At 37.9% G+C, this 17064-nt stretch overlaps 1 protein-coding gene across 1 annotated transcript in view; it reads right to left on the reverse strand.

Moving 5' to 3' along the window:
- The window catches only part of LOC103776989 (oxidation resistance protein 1-like), a gene marked incomplete at its 3' end in the record, with an annotated part of 38514 nt that extends 21522 nt beyond the window's left edge, over window positions 1-16992 (reverse strand). The window contains exons 1-4 of the mRNA XM_008944526.1: window positions 16947-16992; window positions 14162-14244; window positions 6259-6366; window positions 5084-5203 (exon numbers count right to left, since the gene is read on the reverse strand). Coding sequence (XP_008942774.1) covers window positions 5084-5203; window positions 6259-6366; window positions 14162-14244; window positions 16947-16992 — 357 coding nt within the window. The remainder of the gene's footprint in view (window positions 1-5083; window positions 5204-6258; window positions 6367-14161; window positions 14245-16946) is intronic.
- Between the last annotated feature and the right edge of the window lie 72 nt (window positions 16993-17064).

Below are 17064 nucleotides of genomic sequence, written 5' to 3' on the forward strand. Positions count from 1 at the left end.
ATCACAGAAAGCAATCTCTTTGGTCAGACACGGCATCTCCTTGCTAAATTCAATCCGGCTGTTCCCATCCATCTTTGTTTTTCACAGTCCTGGATATAACTTCCAGAGGATTTCCTTCATGACCTTCCTGGGCAGATGACAACTAGTTATCTATCCTGCTGTCTAACAGTATACCCAACAAACTAGTGAACACAGAACCCTACCAGGGACAGGACAGAGAAAAAAGCTACAATTACAGTAGACAGACTGTCCCAAAGCCTATGTTATAGTCACAGAAATCCTGTTTTGGAACTTAAACAACTATTACAGACTTCTATTTCATACATAATTCATATTTTCAGTTATTAATAAAATACTACTATTGAAAAAAGTGAACTTCTATGCTCCTTCTGGTTTTCTGATTTTCTGTTCAGTTCTACTCAGCAGTACAGATTGCAGCTAAATGCCTTTACTCATATCCCAGGACATTATGCACAACTGTTTTCAACTCATCTCTCTGGCACTACCTTAGCCTTTGCCTGCATCTTTCCATTTCAGTTAGAAAGCAAACAAACAAAAAAAACACCCAACAAAACAAAATACAAAACCACTTAGAGAACACTGAACTGAATTTTGTCAAAAAAGCTAACAAAGGTATAATTAAAAACCAGACTTTCTGGAGACAAGTTCTTTTTCTATGTATGCCTTTCTCCTAAAAATTCTGTGGTCATCTTTGTGACACATAACTTAGCAAGTGGCTGCATGAGTCCCCAGCTGATATCCCAGTCCACTGTGAATAAGCCAGCTAACTCAAATGGAAGAAGGAAATTTACAGTACGTGAAAAAAGGGACTGGCCACTTGGGAGGAATATAGGAACATTGTCAGGGTATGTAGGGATGCAGTAAGAAGGGCTAAGGACTTCTTGGAACTAAATCTGCCAAATAATGTAAAAGACAACAAGGGCTTCTTCAAGTATGTCAGTAGCAAAAGGAAGACTTAAGAAAAATGTGGGCCTGCTGCTGAATGAGGAGGATGCAGAGAAAGCAGAGTTACTGAATGCCTTTGCTTCAATCTTTACTGCAAAGACAGGCCCTCAGGAATCCTAGTCCCTGGGGGTAAGAGAGAAGGTCTGGAAGAAGGAAGATCACTTGGCACATGAGGATTGGGTTACATATCATTCAGGCAAACCCAGGAGCCCTGATGGGTTCCAACCACAAGTGCTAAGGGAGCCGGCTGCTGTTACTGCTACGACACTCTCCACCATTTTTAAAAGATCACGGAGAATAGGAGAGGTGCCTGAGGACTGGAAGAAAGCCAATGTCACTGCAGTCTTCAAAAGTGGCAAGAAGGAGTACGCAGGAAATTACAGTCCAGTCAACCACATCTCCACCCCTGGAAAGGTGATGGAATAGCTCATTCTGGAGGCTATTCTCTAAGCTTGTGGAGGAAAAGATTATCAGGAGGAGTCAGCATGGATTCACCAAGGGGATACTGTCTACATCCACTTCAGCAAGGCTCTGGACACTGTCTCCCATAACATCCTCATAGGTAAGCTCAGGAAGTGTGGGTTGGATGAGTACACTGAGGTGGATTGAGAAATGGCTGAACAACAGAGTTCAAGAGTGTTGCGACCAGCAGCACAGAGTCTGGGTGAAGGGGAACTAATGAAGTTTAAAAAAGGGCAAGATTAGAGGTCTGCACAGGGAGGAATAACCCCATGCACTAGTACAGGTTAGGGGTTGACCTGCTGGAAAGCAGCTCTGCATGAAGAACTCTGGGAGTCCTGGCAGACAGCAAGATAACCATACGCCAGCAGCGCACTTCTGTAACCAAGACGGCCAACAGTATCCTGGGGTGCATTAAGAAGAGTGCGGCCAGCAGGTTGAGGGAGGTTCTCCTCCCTCTCTGCTCTGCCCTGGTGAGGCCCCATCTGGAGCGCTGTGTCCAGTTCTGGGGTCCCTGGTTCAAGGGAGACAGGGAACTACTGGAAAGAATCCAACGGAGGGCTACGAAGAGGGGAATGGAGTCTAACTTATGAGGAAAGGCTGAGAGAGCTGGGCCTGTTTTGCCTGGAGGAGACTAAGAGGGGATCTTATCAATGCCTATCAGTATCTAAAGGCCAAGTGTCTAGACGATGGGGACAGACACTTTTCTGTGGTGCCCAGTGACAGGACAACAGGAATAAACTGGAACACAGGAAGTTCCACTTAATCATAAGTAAAACTAGTTTACTGTGAGAGTGACAGAGCCCTGGAACAGGTTGTCCAGAGAGCTTGTGGAGTTGCCTTCTTTGAAGACTTTCAAAACTTGCCTGGCTGCGATCCTGTGCAAGCTTCTCTAGGGGAATGTGTTTTGCCAGAGGGGTTGGCCTAGATGATTTCCAGAGGACCCTTCCAATCCCTACCATTCTGTAATTCTGTGATTTCTCATTCACATTGCCATGCAACACAGAATCAGGAATAATACTGGTGGCACTTTCAGATTTCATGACAACACCCTTGTCACTACTTATTATTCTGAAGTGGATTTAAATATTACAGGTAGTAAAGTTCATTGGATCTTCTCAAATATGTGCATTGGACTACTGACTGAAGAAACCCTTCACAAAATCTAGCAGCATAAGAAAGGCTTAAAAAAAAAAATCTAAGCTGAATTCTTACGTACACACTGACACAAACTTACTGAAATGCACACTAAAATCTTAGCTTAAGTGGAGCAATGTAAAAAAACGGGGTAATGCACGTCTTATATTCACCACATAGAATCATAAAATTGTTCAGGCTGGAAGGGACCTTGAAGACCATCTATTTCCAACCTTGCTGCCATGGGCAGGGAGACCTTCCACTAGATCAAGTTGCTCAAAGCCCCATTCAACATGACTTTGAACACTTCCAGGGAGGGGGCATCCACAACCTCTCTGAGCAACATTCTAGTGTCTCACCAACCTCACAGTAAATAATTTCTTCCTAATACCTGGACTAAATCTACTCTTTCAGTTTGAAACCATTATCCCTCATCCTATCACTACAAAGCCTGATACAGAGCCCCTTCCCATCCTTTCAGTAGACCTCCTTTAAGTACTGGAAGGCTGCTACAAGGTCTCCTCAGAGCCTTCTCTCCTCCAGCTCTCTCAGCCTATCCTCATAGGGGAAATACTAAAGTTCCCTGATCATCTGGTTTCTGTTTAGCCACGTGGTTGTGTTAGTCTACTCCAATGTTTGACAAAACAGAAACCAAAGAACAGAGCATATCATAGTTTATATTTTGCCTCAAAGCTCCACATATTGGTCATCTTACTCAATTTCTAGCAAGAACTCATCAATGTCAATGACCATAGCACATAGAGAAGACCCCTTTACATGATACAGGCCAAGCGACATTTCTCTTTACCTTGAAATGTGCTTATATTTGAACTGCAAATCTGGAGTCAAAACTGGAGGCGAGTCAAAGAAGACAGACATCAATACAGAGCATTAGAGAATGCACGGTAGAATTTCTCTTATTTGTAAGGACAGCAATCAGCAAAGAGAGAAAAGAAAAACACGGAAAACAGGTGCTACGATGACGAACAAAACTCTCCAGCCTTAACTGCTCAAATGGAAGTTGAGTGCTTTTTGTGTTGCTGGAGAGTCTGACTGTTTTGAACACACACGCAAAGTCCACACTGACACGTGCAAGTGATTTCCATTCTTTGCCTTCTTTTGACAAACTTCATCTAGCAACACCCCTTCCCTCCTGAACTGTACTTTGAAAAACCTCAGAAACACAAGCTTCCACAAACACTTTGTTATATATTGTCACATTACTCAGTTGTTTGAATTTCCCTGAAGCATTAAAGAACTGCTTGTAGTGACCCACAACATGTAATGAGACACACAAAATAGTTCTGCAACAAAACAGCAAGTCTTAGCATTTACAGTCATTCTGAGATTGATACAGAAGAACATATTCTTGCAAACCAGTCTATTTGCTGTGCTACAACACCTTCAGTTTGCCATAAAACAAGTTATTTAGTACAAATGACAGCAGACACCTCACAAGAACAGGCACGGTAGGTCAGAGTAAAGGTATAACAGCAAAACCAAATAGTAACTTTCAGTAGAAGGGTAGTCACGGCCCTTGTAATATAGATTAGGAACCTATTCAGTAACAAAGCAGTATCTTCGTGTTTAAAAATCTCTGGACCAAGTAAAACAAGCAAATAAATGCTTCAAGTCTCATACCACCTTGAACTTTGAGGACACAGAATCCTGAAGTAGCTATTTGACAGCTTGACTGAGCACTATCAAGAAGTGCTATGAAGAGAATTTGTTATGAGGGATAAGGTAATAACTGGCAAAATAATAATAGTGACATATTAAGAAGCATCTAAACAAGGTCATAACTGTGTAAGTTGAAGAGAAACTCAGGCTCCGATACTGCACCTTCCTGGCTGAAGTTCTCCCCATGGAATTCTGTTGACAGCAAACCAGTGCCCCTGGAAAGATATGTGTTCACAAAGCCAACTCCTAGCTAAAAACCCACATTTGAGCTGAATTACATAGCAGCTTTGAGAGCTAAACAATTTTAGTATTCCAAAGTCTACAAAGGTGTAAAGTCAGCTATAATCAACTCCGTATTAGCCCTTCACTGAAACAGACTTTTCTTTTTTCCTCTTTACTTCTTTTTGCTAAATGAAACTAGAGAACTCCCTCCTGCACCTCTACAGGGAACAGGGGGAGCCCTTAACTTTTAGCTACTTGAGCTACTTGCTGTGTATTATTGCTATGAAAACTATCACTAAGATTAGACACCAATGTTTAACTAGTTCTGAAAGGTAACAAATACAGAAATGCAACAGGAACTAGTATTTAAGATTTCAGTGCACAAGGATAGCATTTTGCTACAAATAACATGGCTTCAAATTCAGTTTTCACGCAGAAAACTCATTTACAAAGATTAAAAGCTTTTATTTACTTTTAAAAACTTATTTTATTTTTCATCTTCAAGTATTGTAAAGTACTTTCTCCCTAAAATTAAAGGACAGTTTAAGAAGAAAGCACAGCTTCTGTAACATTTATTTTGCAAGGGACAATTAATGTCAAGGACAAGAGGTATACCTACATTTACTGTAGCCTTGTCAAGCTCTGCTTCGGAAGATGTAGGTGATAGGGGACTTATAGGACTTAGAGAGGGGGAGCTGTCCACACTAGAAATGTAGTCTGGGTCAGGAACATACAAAATCTATAAAGAAGATATAATGTAGTTAGAATTTATGCTTTCAGGTTTACTTTAGATTTCCCACCAGTTCAGGTATATTTGCTTTGCTTTCTCAAAATAAGCTATGTAAAAACATTCCTGCTCCTGTCAATTTTAACAAAATATATGAGCTGAGGGAATAAACAATATCATGCAAAGTACTTCTTAATTTTAGCTTTTAGAGCTTTAAAATGCTATCTTAAGATTGATTTTTAGATACAATAATTGAGGAAAAAGTTCAGACAAAAAGCATTACAAGTATACAGCATCCAAGAAGCATCTGCCCAATCATTGCTCTTGCTATTACTCTACTATTTGAGCAACAGCTAAAGTTACTCATCCCTTAAATACATTACTTGGGCCATGTTAGGCATTCAAGCTACCTAGAAAAAGCTTTTCAACAATCAGAAATAAACAGAATTTTTTCAAACAGAGGGATAATACCAAATGGCCCATGGTTAATACCATAAGTTGGTCTATCACCTGTTTCCAGGCCTGCCTTTCAAAGAGAAGCTAAAAGGGAAAGCAGAAAATGCAAAGAAAAATGGTGTAAACAATAGTGACCTATAAGAAGTGAATGATAGCTCATATACTGCTGGTAAAGACAGCAAGTTTTCAGTGTGGAATAAAAACATTAATCAATTTATTAAAATAAATTTGCAGGCAGTAATATGCAATCAGGAATGTTGTTTGTAAGCTGCACCCTAAATTTGTCTTCTGAGTTACAGTTAGTAAACAGTCTGTTATATGTGCAGAGTAACAATTTAGCTTGTATCCAAGTGTTATTGTATCATTAAGTATATTTAGTTTTAAAAGTTCTCTGATCTTTAAGAGACACAGGTAGTTTCACTATATGTTCCCTTCTTAAGCAGTTATTTAATAGGCACAAGGAATTCACAAACTAGAGAAAAATGAAAAACTCTTACAAAGCCAATAGGAAAACTAGTAAGAGAAGTACTTTAACACTTTCTCTGGTAGAGATGAGAAATATAGTGGAAAAGGCCTTTGTTGAATAAGTAACATATATAACGTAATAATACCTGTCCAGGAACGACTGCTCTGGAGAAAAGTTTATTTAACTGAACCAGTTCATTTGGTGTAGTATCAAATTTCAAGGCAATACTGTTTAAAGTATCTCTTGATTCCACCTGTATCAATTGGAGGACAAAAAAAAAAAAAAAAAAGAAAAAGAAAAACAAACCTGTAAGCAGTTAGTTCAAATAGTGGCTTACAAATCTTATCACATGTGTATTTACCAAGATTTTGGTGACTTTTAAGTCTTCATATCTTAAGACTGCCACAAAAAGAAAACCCACCCAAACATCAGAAAAAAAACAGAACACCCCCCAAAAAAACATACCTACACCCTAATTATGAGTCTATTTCAACTCCATATAAGGATACCTGCTTGCTCACTATGTATCCCAGTAGCCCAAGGTGTCAGTCACACATCCTGAGCCATGGGCTCAGCTACTGCACCAGAACTTCAGGTCTATAAACACACTGTTGGGTATGACTGAACTGGTGCACAACTGACTGGTTTCACACAATCCTTCAGTCTCTCCTCAACTCTGCCCTGTTTTCCACTTACAGAAAAGCTGAAGCAATCTTGATAAATACAACACACTCTCTTTCTACTAAGGTAAGCTTCTGTTAACCTGACTTTCAAGTAAAATCCATCACTGAGCTAAAAAGCAAAAATACAGGAGTAAAACAGGTCAACCAGGATGACAGCAGATGGAGCATAAGCATTTTGAGTAGGCGAATTCCAAGTAAGAAAAGGATTTTTTTCAAGCTCTTCTTTTCAGGCCCATGTCCCCAGATATATTCAGTATGGACCAAGAGAAGAAAGAAAAGGAAAACACTTTTATTCACAGAGAGTATTTCAGAATAAAGAATTCATAGCAAGCACTGATACAAGGGAGCATCCAACCAAAAGAAGTGTATTGCATAACTGCACAGAGTTTCATAAACACTGTACCAGGCAAAATAAATCTTCTCAGTTCAGAGAAGATGAAGCAATATAAGCAAAGCTATGTTTGTGTTGCTAAATATGGAGCACAGCTAGAAAAAAAATCCACCAACTCCTGTCTTAAATGACATCACATCGCCCCTCTTATTAGATCTAGAGAAGTTATGCAACTTCCACTCTAGACAAATAGTATTAAATTATTCAGAGTTTTACATACTTAACTTTTCTTCACGATTACAGGAAAGAATGCTTTTTCTTTTAAATTCCCTTTATTTTATTTCGAAGGGAAAAGTTGGGAAGGGAGGCAAAAAGTGAAATATAAACTGACATTTTTCTTCACATAGTGTATGCTCTACACACAAGTGTTTTGAGAAAGTCAGTAGATACTTTTAGCTGGCTGTACACACACTAGGCATCATCCACTCTTCACTAGCTTCCCTTAACAAAAATGCAGGAGCATTATGCTTTGTGTGCCTTGTCAGTTGTTGCTGGGCTTAACCATAGATATCTTTTACTTCTGCTTGAATGTTGAACTGAGGCAGAAAAAAACAAACAAACAAACAAACAAAAAACCACAAACCAACAACCAAACACAAGGGTAGGGCTATGGGAACGAAGAAGTCTCCAAGCATAGATGCTTTAATAGCTTTTGGTACTCCTTGCTCTGAGAGTACACCTTGACCTTAAGCAGTCACACAGAAAGGGGCAGCATTTGGAACCAAAAGACTAGACTGCTCCATTTCTGTGACCACACTGCACTGGAGGGAAGCAATAAGACCTCCATGGGGCTAGTCTGCTTCCAGCTGTGCTCTGCTGTGGACTGCTGCAGTGGCATTAGTATGTTCCATGCAATTAACAAGCATTATATGTTTTGCTGTCAGTAGAATGTAACACAGCACCTTCATTCTTCACTGAAGTAGCAAACATTTTGCCAGAGTGGAAGAATATGTATCTAGAGGTTATAGTGTCAGTTAATATTGGGTGATTTAATAACTTCAGACATTTTATTTGCATTGTGAGAATAGCTGGCAAACAGAATTTGTATTGGCTGCAAAGCAAAAGCAGCATATAAAACATTAAATAATTACTCCTCAAAACACATTCCCTCTTAAACATTCTAAAACTTAACACTGAAAAGAACGTTCATTCCAAGCAAGTTTAGGAAAAGAAGTGTTTTCTCTTTATTAACTTTTTTGAATGTTATGTCATGTTACAGAACACATGTTGGCAGTGCAGGAGTAAAAGAAAGTATAACTGACATAAAGAAGTAAACTGTATCCTTTAAATAGAGAAGTGGGTTGTGCTGCAAGAAAGTGCTATAAATATGATGTACTTTGAAGGCTGTTATACTTCAATAGATTAAAAGAGTGCAATTTAGGATACTAACACAATTAAAAGTCACAAGTAAGAGTTAAAGAATTCTGTATGGAAATAGTAAAGGTGCTTTTGTAAGCCTAGGTTCACAAAAGAAAAAAGATGAGTATTGCCAAAGAAATACCAAATGGCTTTTTTAAGATAAATTTCCAACTCTCACAATTTTTTTATACAGGAAGCCATTAAGCTAAACAAAGCAATAAACACCTCTACCTCTCTAGTAGTATTACAGGTATGAAAGACTGTACTGTAGTACCTCTTGGTAATTCAGTACTGTGTGATCACACAGAAATGTAAAAAAAAAAAAATAAAATATTCTTATATGCCTCTTAACTGGTACTAAAACAAAAATCAAAACAGGACCCTAATCTGATCAATATCTGCAATATACTGCTTGTTCCACAAATGATAAAAAACTGACAACCAAATCCAGGAACAGCAGTGTTTCCATCAGAAGCTCTACATAACACAGAAGGGTTACTAAAGCTGTAGTGAGATTCCAAAGCTTTGCTTGTTTCACAAGTTTGCTCTCACAAAGAATATTGGAGGACAACACTTAGCTGCTAGAGAGATACTGCTGTGGTACCTCTTGATGACTGAAATAATTGAGATTTTAGACTAACTTATGATATTACATAAAAATAATTAAAAACATTAACTTAAAAACCACAGATCTTAATCCTCTTAAGGGTGCATTCCCTCTTTTCAGCCTTCAGAAATAAAATCATCTGGTGAGATATCCTAGTAGCTAAAGGGTTTATCTCACAAATCATGAACACAGGAGTGGCAGATACAAAATTCCTTTTTTTTTTTTATTTGGCTGTTTGCACAGGCAAATCTCCAGATTACATGGAGTTTCAGAGACCAGCATCTATGTCTCTTAAAATTAAAAAAAAAACAAAACGCAACATCCCACTGTTCATGTAATAAAGACTTCTTGAGGCATCTCGCTATATTCAGAGGCCTGTTCTCAAATTCTCAGGCTTTCTACTAAAAAAAAAAAGGAAAACTGAACAGCCAAAAGCTGAAAGAAAGTGCAGTTTAAGAACTAACAAATTAAATGCTCCATCACATCCCATAGCCACCCCCCAGATTTTCCAATTACTTTTCCCACCATTCATTCTATACTGGAAGAGGAGGTAAAAAGTCATTCCTTCCCACCCATAAAACTAACTTCCTATACATTATGCATGTAGCTATTTAAATGCTATTCTGAATATTAAGAATTTTACATACATATTTGGATATTAAAGCACTACACAGAATCTTCATGAGAAGACTTCCCCTTTTGAGAAGGAAGGGGAATGATGAACAGTGACTGCACTGTTTCATGACTTTAACAGAATAGCAAGATTTGTTCCAGTACAAGTAAACCTTTGAAAAAACAACCAGCAGACATGTGAAAACACTGTTTTACTCCCCAAAACAACTAGAAATGGGAGTTGAACAGTCCAGCTGGTGCCTTGAAGTGGTTCAACACATCACACATGGGTTCTGCTTCCCTCAGTGCACTGACTTGAGTAGATACTGATTAATGAAAACTTACGAAGCAAATAAGAATTGCTTATTCAGGACTCTACTAAACTTAACACACACAAACTCTGCTTTGTACAGTAGCCTCTGTGGAAAAAAAGCTTCTCAAAGTGTAAGTAGCTGCCCTACACTCCATAGTAAGAGCTTCTACTCATCAACAACTCTTATGTAGAGATAAGAAGCTTAAGACCTTATTATCTAGTTAACTGCTACTTTACATAGTCACTTATGTATGTATACAAATAAGTCAGAATTCTAAGTCAGCTAAAGTCAGTTTTTACAGATATGACTAGATAGTCGCTTAGGATCCATACCTTCTGTCTTCCTTTTCCAACAAAGTCTCAAATCAAACACTCTTCAAATCATTGTGTCCCCACTTGAGCAGAGGTACATCCCATTACCCCTTTTCCACTGACAGTGTAGCACCTACACCCCCATGGCTGCTGGGTGTGCTTGCACGCACCAGGCAACAAACAGCTTCAGAACCACCACTGACTGGCGTTCAAACCGCACTCACTGCTGCCACAGGAGCAGCTGGCAAAGTTATTCTAAAAATCTTATTTAAAACCAAATTCTCTATTGATATTTTAATGAACTTCCCTGTCATCACATCTCAACAATTAGACTTCACTCATTCTTCCATGAAAAATTACACTTGAACACATATGAAACAGAGTGCACAAAGAATTACTTACTTTTAAGTATTTCAAGACTAGTTGTCCAAGAACCAGAAAACAAAACAATAATTTAAGAGTATTAAAAGAAACTAACAAAATTAAAGAGATGGTAAGACTAGAAGGAGAGGTGAGGACAATGAGGAGAAGAGTACACAACAACAAGTTTGCAATTTTACTCAAGCCTTTAGAAACAGCAGATTATAACTACAGTAATTGTTAATAAGCCTAATTTCTATAATATGCAACATCAGAAGAACACAACTTGTAAACGCCATTAAAGCAAATTCAAAAATAATTTCAAACTTGTGTAAAAGATGCAACTGGTAGAATACGTCATCATTATGATCCACATCTTCTGAATTCCCCAGAATTGGGAAAGGCTGTGACAGTGGCATGCTCAAAAGAAAGTGACAGTCAGACAAGAACACAATCCTGGGCTTTGAAATGGAAGAACTAAGAAAAATGCAAAAACTCCAAGTGTTTTATAGTCTGAACAGCATGTAAAGCCTTCCAATGGTAATAAAACCGGTCACACCAGAACAGAGAAGAACTTTTAGCACTCTCTATCCAATCTATCCTAGGATTGAAAGCAAAACCTACAATTATTCTAGAAATGTGTTAGTACATTCCCACCATTTACGTACTCTAAAACATGTTCAGCAAGTCATTGTAACAAGAAATCCCATATATTTGTATGGGTTCATAGTGAACTTTTCACCTGTTTGATGGTCACCACAAAAACACTTGCCACCCACACCCCTTGAGCTCAGAAAGAACAAAAGGTTCCTACTCCCCCTTACCTTAGAAAGCTGATTTCAGCAACCCCTGTAGTTTTGTACTCAGTATACAGCTCTAACTCGTTGCTAATTAAAACAAGAGTCCAGACCCAGTTTCTAGATGTGGGACTTACCACTAAATAACGAGGAAAAGACCACACTCAGGAAGACTGGTAGGTCAACAGGGGACTCTGACTTTAAACTCAGTCTTAAGACTGATCTACTTGCTCCTCTCACCATCCGCACAACATACTCTGTGCTCATCTGCTATTTCAGGAGAAAAGTACAGCTTTTGATTCCCAGAGAGTTAAAGGGGAGGGAGTGGGGCAGGGAAAGGGAAGTCCTGCATTGGAGCCTCCAAGATTGATAAACCAGATTATCTGCCTCCAATTGCTCTCTTGTAATTTAGAAAAAACAAACAATAAAGTAACCCTATGTATCCTATTACACCTGAAGAAAAAAAAGTATCCGTACATAACCACTACTTTCTTTTTCTCCTTAAAAGGAAGAGGGTTTAGAAGACTTTTGTTGGCTCTCTGCTTATGCTCCTTCATTTTTCTCTAACTGCCTCTTCAAACACCTGTAGGCAGACACTGGTTGTGTTGGTACAATATGTAACACAAAAGATGGCTAATGTTATGTTAATATAATGAAGTTATGTCAAATAGGCACTGGAAGAATGCTTATAATGATTCACCTAAGCTATTTGCTCTATTGGTCCTTAGAGCCTGTTCACATGCATCAGTTGCATTTGAAATAATAGATAGTAGCAATTTACATTTAATTTGTTGACTGACATTCAGAAAAAGAGAAACTATATTATCTTAAAAATCTGTTCACTGGCTAAGCAATAACAGTGAAAATAAACTAGAGTTTTCTGGATCCTTTAGAAGCAGTTTAGAACTTGCTTCCTCCACTTAGTACATCTGTTGACATCTTCTCACCTGTACTACACACAAAACAGTAGTTCCAAGTTTTTATGCTTTGAGAATTTTAGATTAAAATATTTAACATTAACTGCTTTTTGGCTTCAACCTTAAAGAATAATAAAAATAAGTTTTATTGTTATGATTTTCTTTTTAAAAAATTTCTGGTGGGAAGTGTATTTCACCTTAAAAAAACACAGTTTGCATCAGTGAGATTCCATCGCGCTCCAACCTTCAGGAATACAAATAAGCCTTTCCCTGCTAAAACCATGTGGCCACTGGAAAAATTAATACTTTAAATCATTATTAAAAACAAAGCAAAACCCACCAGTTTTCAACAATATGGAATCGAGGAAGTCTGGTTTTTCCCTTCATCCTTCTACTACTTCTCAGAGCAACAACACATTCAGACGTAAATACATGTGTAGATATGTGTGTGTGTTGTTGCTTGCAGAGGTAGTAGAATAAAGGCAGAAACCAGATGTAAGTTCATCTCTTCACATTGGATAAAGTCTTAAATAATAAAAGCTGGAATCTTACATACCAAGGTAAACGCACATACATGGTGACAAGAGACAAGTTAAGGGGTCTACTGACTGAAGAGGAACCCCAGTTTTACAGAGCTACATCTGCACATTTTTTTTTTTTTTCAAAGTGAGTGAATACAATAAAAACAGTCACACTTACTTTACCATTCTTTAGCTGTTAGAACCTAAGCAGCACAAGTTTCATTCCTGAATTTCAAGAAGTCTTCAATATAGGCTAGAATTGTATTAAAATTCTCAATAAAAGTCACACTCATGAAGTGCTTCTCACTCCAATACAGACACCCTCAAGCCTCACTCCAAATAGTCTTTGCAGTAGTTAAGTCATCACTTGGCTTAATGTAACATTAAGAGTTAAAGTCTCCTCCATATCCCTTATTCTTGGAATACGAAAACACCAAGAGGTCAAAGAAAAACTTTCTGTGAAGAAGTTTTTTTATTTTATCAAGTCCAGCTTCAAAAGCATTCAAAGATAACTCTCATGGACTTGCTCTATTTTAATGTCAACCCTACAATCATTATTTATAGGCTTAATTATATTTCTAGTACATAACACAAGACAGACACTTCTCATTTCAGTTTCCCTTAGTAACCACAAATGTGAAAAGCTGACTGCAGCACAGTTTGAGGGTCATTTCAAGAACAGAACAAGCAGAAAAAGGCTCCATTTTCAGATACTGCTGCAAAAAGCGATCGGTACAGTAAAAGGTAGAGATCTATGAAAATTATTAGGAGAATGACAGAAGTTCAGTATCAAGATATAGCTTCCCCCCCAACTTCATTTTATTCTTTCTCCTGATGTTAACAGTTTCTTAATAATACTGAAAGCAATGAATTCATGCATTATTTTATAAGTAGTATTATTTATTGTTTCTAAACAGTTACCTAAAACTGAATCTCTCAGATGGATTAGCTTGAGGTTTTTTTAAGGGAAAAAAGAAAAGTAACTCAGAGGGGAAAAAAAGCATTACTCAAGTACTACTAGGTAATTCCTGATTTAATTCCTGTCAAAATAAGCTATCAGATACACAGAATTCTAAGATTAAAAGTAATACACATTACTCTTTTGCTTGTATTTTGTAATGAAACTAAGTCTGCACTTGCTATGCAATGACATTCTAAAACAAAGCAGTAACTTACAGAATATTCAATAGTCCCTCTAGGTTTTTGAAAAGACATTCGCCGCCCATCTTTCTTGTCTGCGGTCTTCTTCTGGCCAGCATCTGAAAAAAAATGAGGCAACGTGCATGTTAAATTCATTTTTCTCTCTCAGCACTGTCACAGTCTGGTGAGTACAGCCCTGTGGGCAGGCACTTAATTTGCCAGTTGCATGGTTTGCTCCCAGTGACTAACAGACAGCTGCTAGAATAGGGGCTTCGCTTCTCTGCAGTGCTTTAAGAATGTGACCAATATAAACCACTGATAACTGGAAATCAACTAACGGCACAAGTCCTTGCTGCTATTCAGAAAACTATTAATAAAAGAAGACTAAATAGGAGAGTGACCCGATTGGGCAAGCAGCATTTCTGGGACATCTGTGTTTAACTGGTTTTGTATCATCCTCTGTCTGCTGGCATCCAGAGGGCAGATGATCCTGTATGCTTGATCTAATCAGCTGGGATTTTGTTACTGTTGAAGAACATAGTATTTAAAGCTTTTTTTTTTTTTTTAAATAAACTGGAGCATTACTGTTTAACTCCAAAATTATTCTGGCTGTAGCAAACACATACAGCCTGTACATAAACATTAAAGATTTTAAATAAATACCACAAGGTAAGAACTGTTCTTTTCATTGAGGCAGTGGATTTTGACGACCTCCACTTCGTAGGCCAAATCAACAACGATTTGTACCTGAAGTATACTCTACTTTTTTATAGTAACTGGCTTAATATTAATGATAAAACCAACACAACAGTGTACTTACATAGTTCAACATAAAATGCTTAATTCTCCATATCTAGAAAAGTTTGGACTATTTTAACATTTACATTTATACAAACATGCATTTCTTAGATTAATCTCTGAAGAAGCCAGGTTTCTGCCACAAGGCCTCCACCTTCAACAGTTAAAATACCTGCTACTGAGGAGCCCAAAATACTTACGTGAACGAGATAAACATTAAGTTTTCATGCTACAATGGGATTAGTTATACTCCTATTTTGATAAATTCAAATTTCTGCTACCATAACTGAACATATTTAGTCAAATATTTAAAACTAAATTGAATAGAAGAAACAAACCTGATAAAATATATTTTTTCAAAAATATTTTAGCATGGATAGATTGAAAATTGAAAACGTATTGGGTTTATCTTTTTAAGCCTCACCTAAGGTACTAAGGAAACTTGCTATAAATTGGCAGCTATTTCTGTGCATTATTATTTTTAATTAGTATCCTGACTGCAACACCGGAAAAGAGACCAGACAAATACTTGCACAAATTTCATTTACCCCCTCCCAAATTTCTACATTGATAGTTGAAACTACCACTATATGAGAGAGGGGAAAAACAAACAAACAAAAAACCCCACAACATAAATCACAGAGAACTTTCTGCAGTGCTAAAAAATAACAAACAAAATATTGCTAACAAAAAAATCCTCAACAAATATCTTACATTTGCTATACAGGGCAGGCTGCAGAGGACAAAAATAAAAGTGATTTCTAGCAGATTCAATGTAAGTACACTCCTGGTGTATTCTTTGTAGAATAAGCAAATAAACATTAGACTAATTCTACTTCTTTTAGACATTGAAAAAAGTCTGAGGTAGAATGCTCCCATACTCGTAAGATAAAAATTGATCTATAGGCAGAATTAATTATGTTAAGTTTTTATAGCTATGAACGACAGTCAAGACTTTAAGTCTACTTTTCACAGCTTTCTAGAAATGCTGAAAAAATCTGGACATTATTTCTGCATCCTGCTATCTTCATTCAATACACTAAAGGTATTTCTTCCCTTATTTACTCATTGCCTTCTAAAGACCTATCTAAAAAGCCTTTTTATATCAGATTATATAACAGTTTTAAAAGAAACTACAAACATCTCTAGGGGAAATTAAGCCAACTCAATAACGAATAAAATGTCCTAGAAGTTTGTGTGTAGACTTAACAGTAGCCAACATTCTTCTCTTCCAGGTCATATATTTTGCTACCAGAGTTTCTACCTGAGCTTACAACACAACAGGTGCCTCCTCAGCAAGCTACAGAAAAACTGGAACAAGCTGCTTGACTGTAGCTGTTCCAAATTTTTCAGCCCACATTAAAGCTTTGCCAGTAGTCTAGTAGTTTTTCTTTCAATGGCAGTCTGGTTCAAATACTCCTAAGCAAAAGTCAAAGGGTGCAGCTTAAGAAAGACTGATCTCATCCAAGATCGCACACATACCTTAGCCTATACAAGGAGTACCCCTATTGTATAACAATCACCTTCTTCCTCTGCCTCCCCCTCTATCAGATAGAAATAAAGCCCCATATTACAAATGGACAGACGCACTTCATTTGTGTATAAGCCCAATGTTGGTTTTTTTATAACAATTTTTTTTATTCTTCTTCCTAGTTCATGTCACTTGGACCCTAAGTGTTCAAAGAACTTGCAGACAGGTGCCACTCAAGAGGTCAAGATACCTTCTCTCTCACCCAGTAACTGAACAGTAGAATAAGGCCTTGCACAAATAATCACTTCTGTTCCTTCTGCCAGGAAAAAAAAAAAAAAGAAAAAAAGAAAGTAAGTTACTTGTTCTTCAGGGCAGAAGGACCTGCTGCTTTAGACTTCAGAGCACTCTGGTAACTTCAGGAAAGTAGGAGCAACCAGGGCATAGGGGTTGGAGGCACTTGGTGTGAAGCAGAAGCCAGGAGAAATCCTACCACAAATTCTCCAGGATCTTATAAATGCCATCCCCTCCCATGCCTAAACCAGCAATTCCTACCCTTTCCGCCAGCACCGAGCCTCACTCCTTCCCCCTGTGAGGGCATCGTTCACCCCAGGGTCCGGTGGCCACCGGACTCGGCTGTCACAGCCAGCTGCGGCGGTGCCCCGGGAGGAGC

Source organism: Merops nubicus, unplaced genomic scaffold, assembly GCF_000691845.1.
Source record: "Merops nubicus isolate BGI_N331 unplaced genomic scaffold, ASM69184v1 scaffold770, whole genome shotgun sequence".
NCBI classification, from domain to species: Eukaryota; Metazoa; Chordata; class Aves; order Coraciiformes; family Meropidae; genus Merops; species Merops nubicus.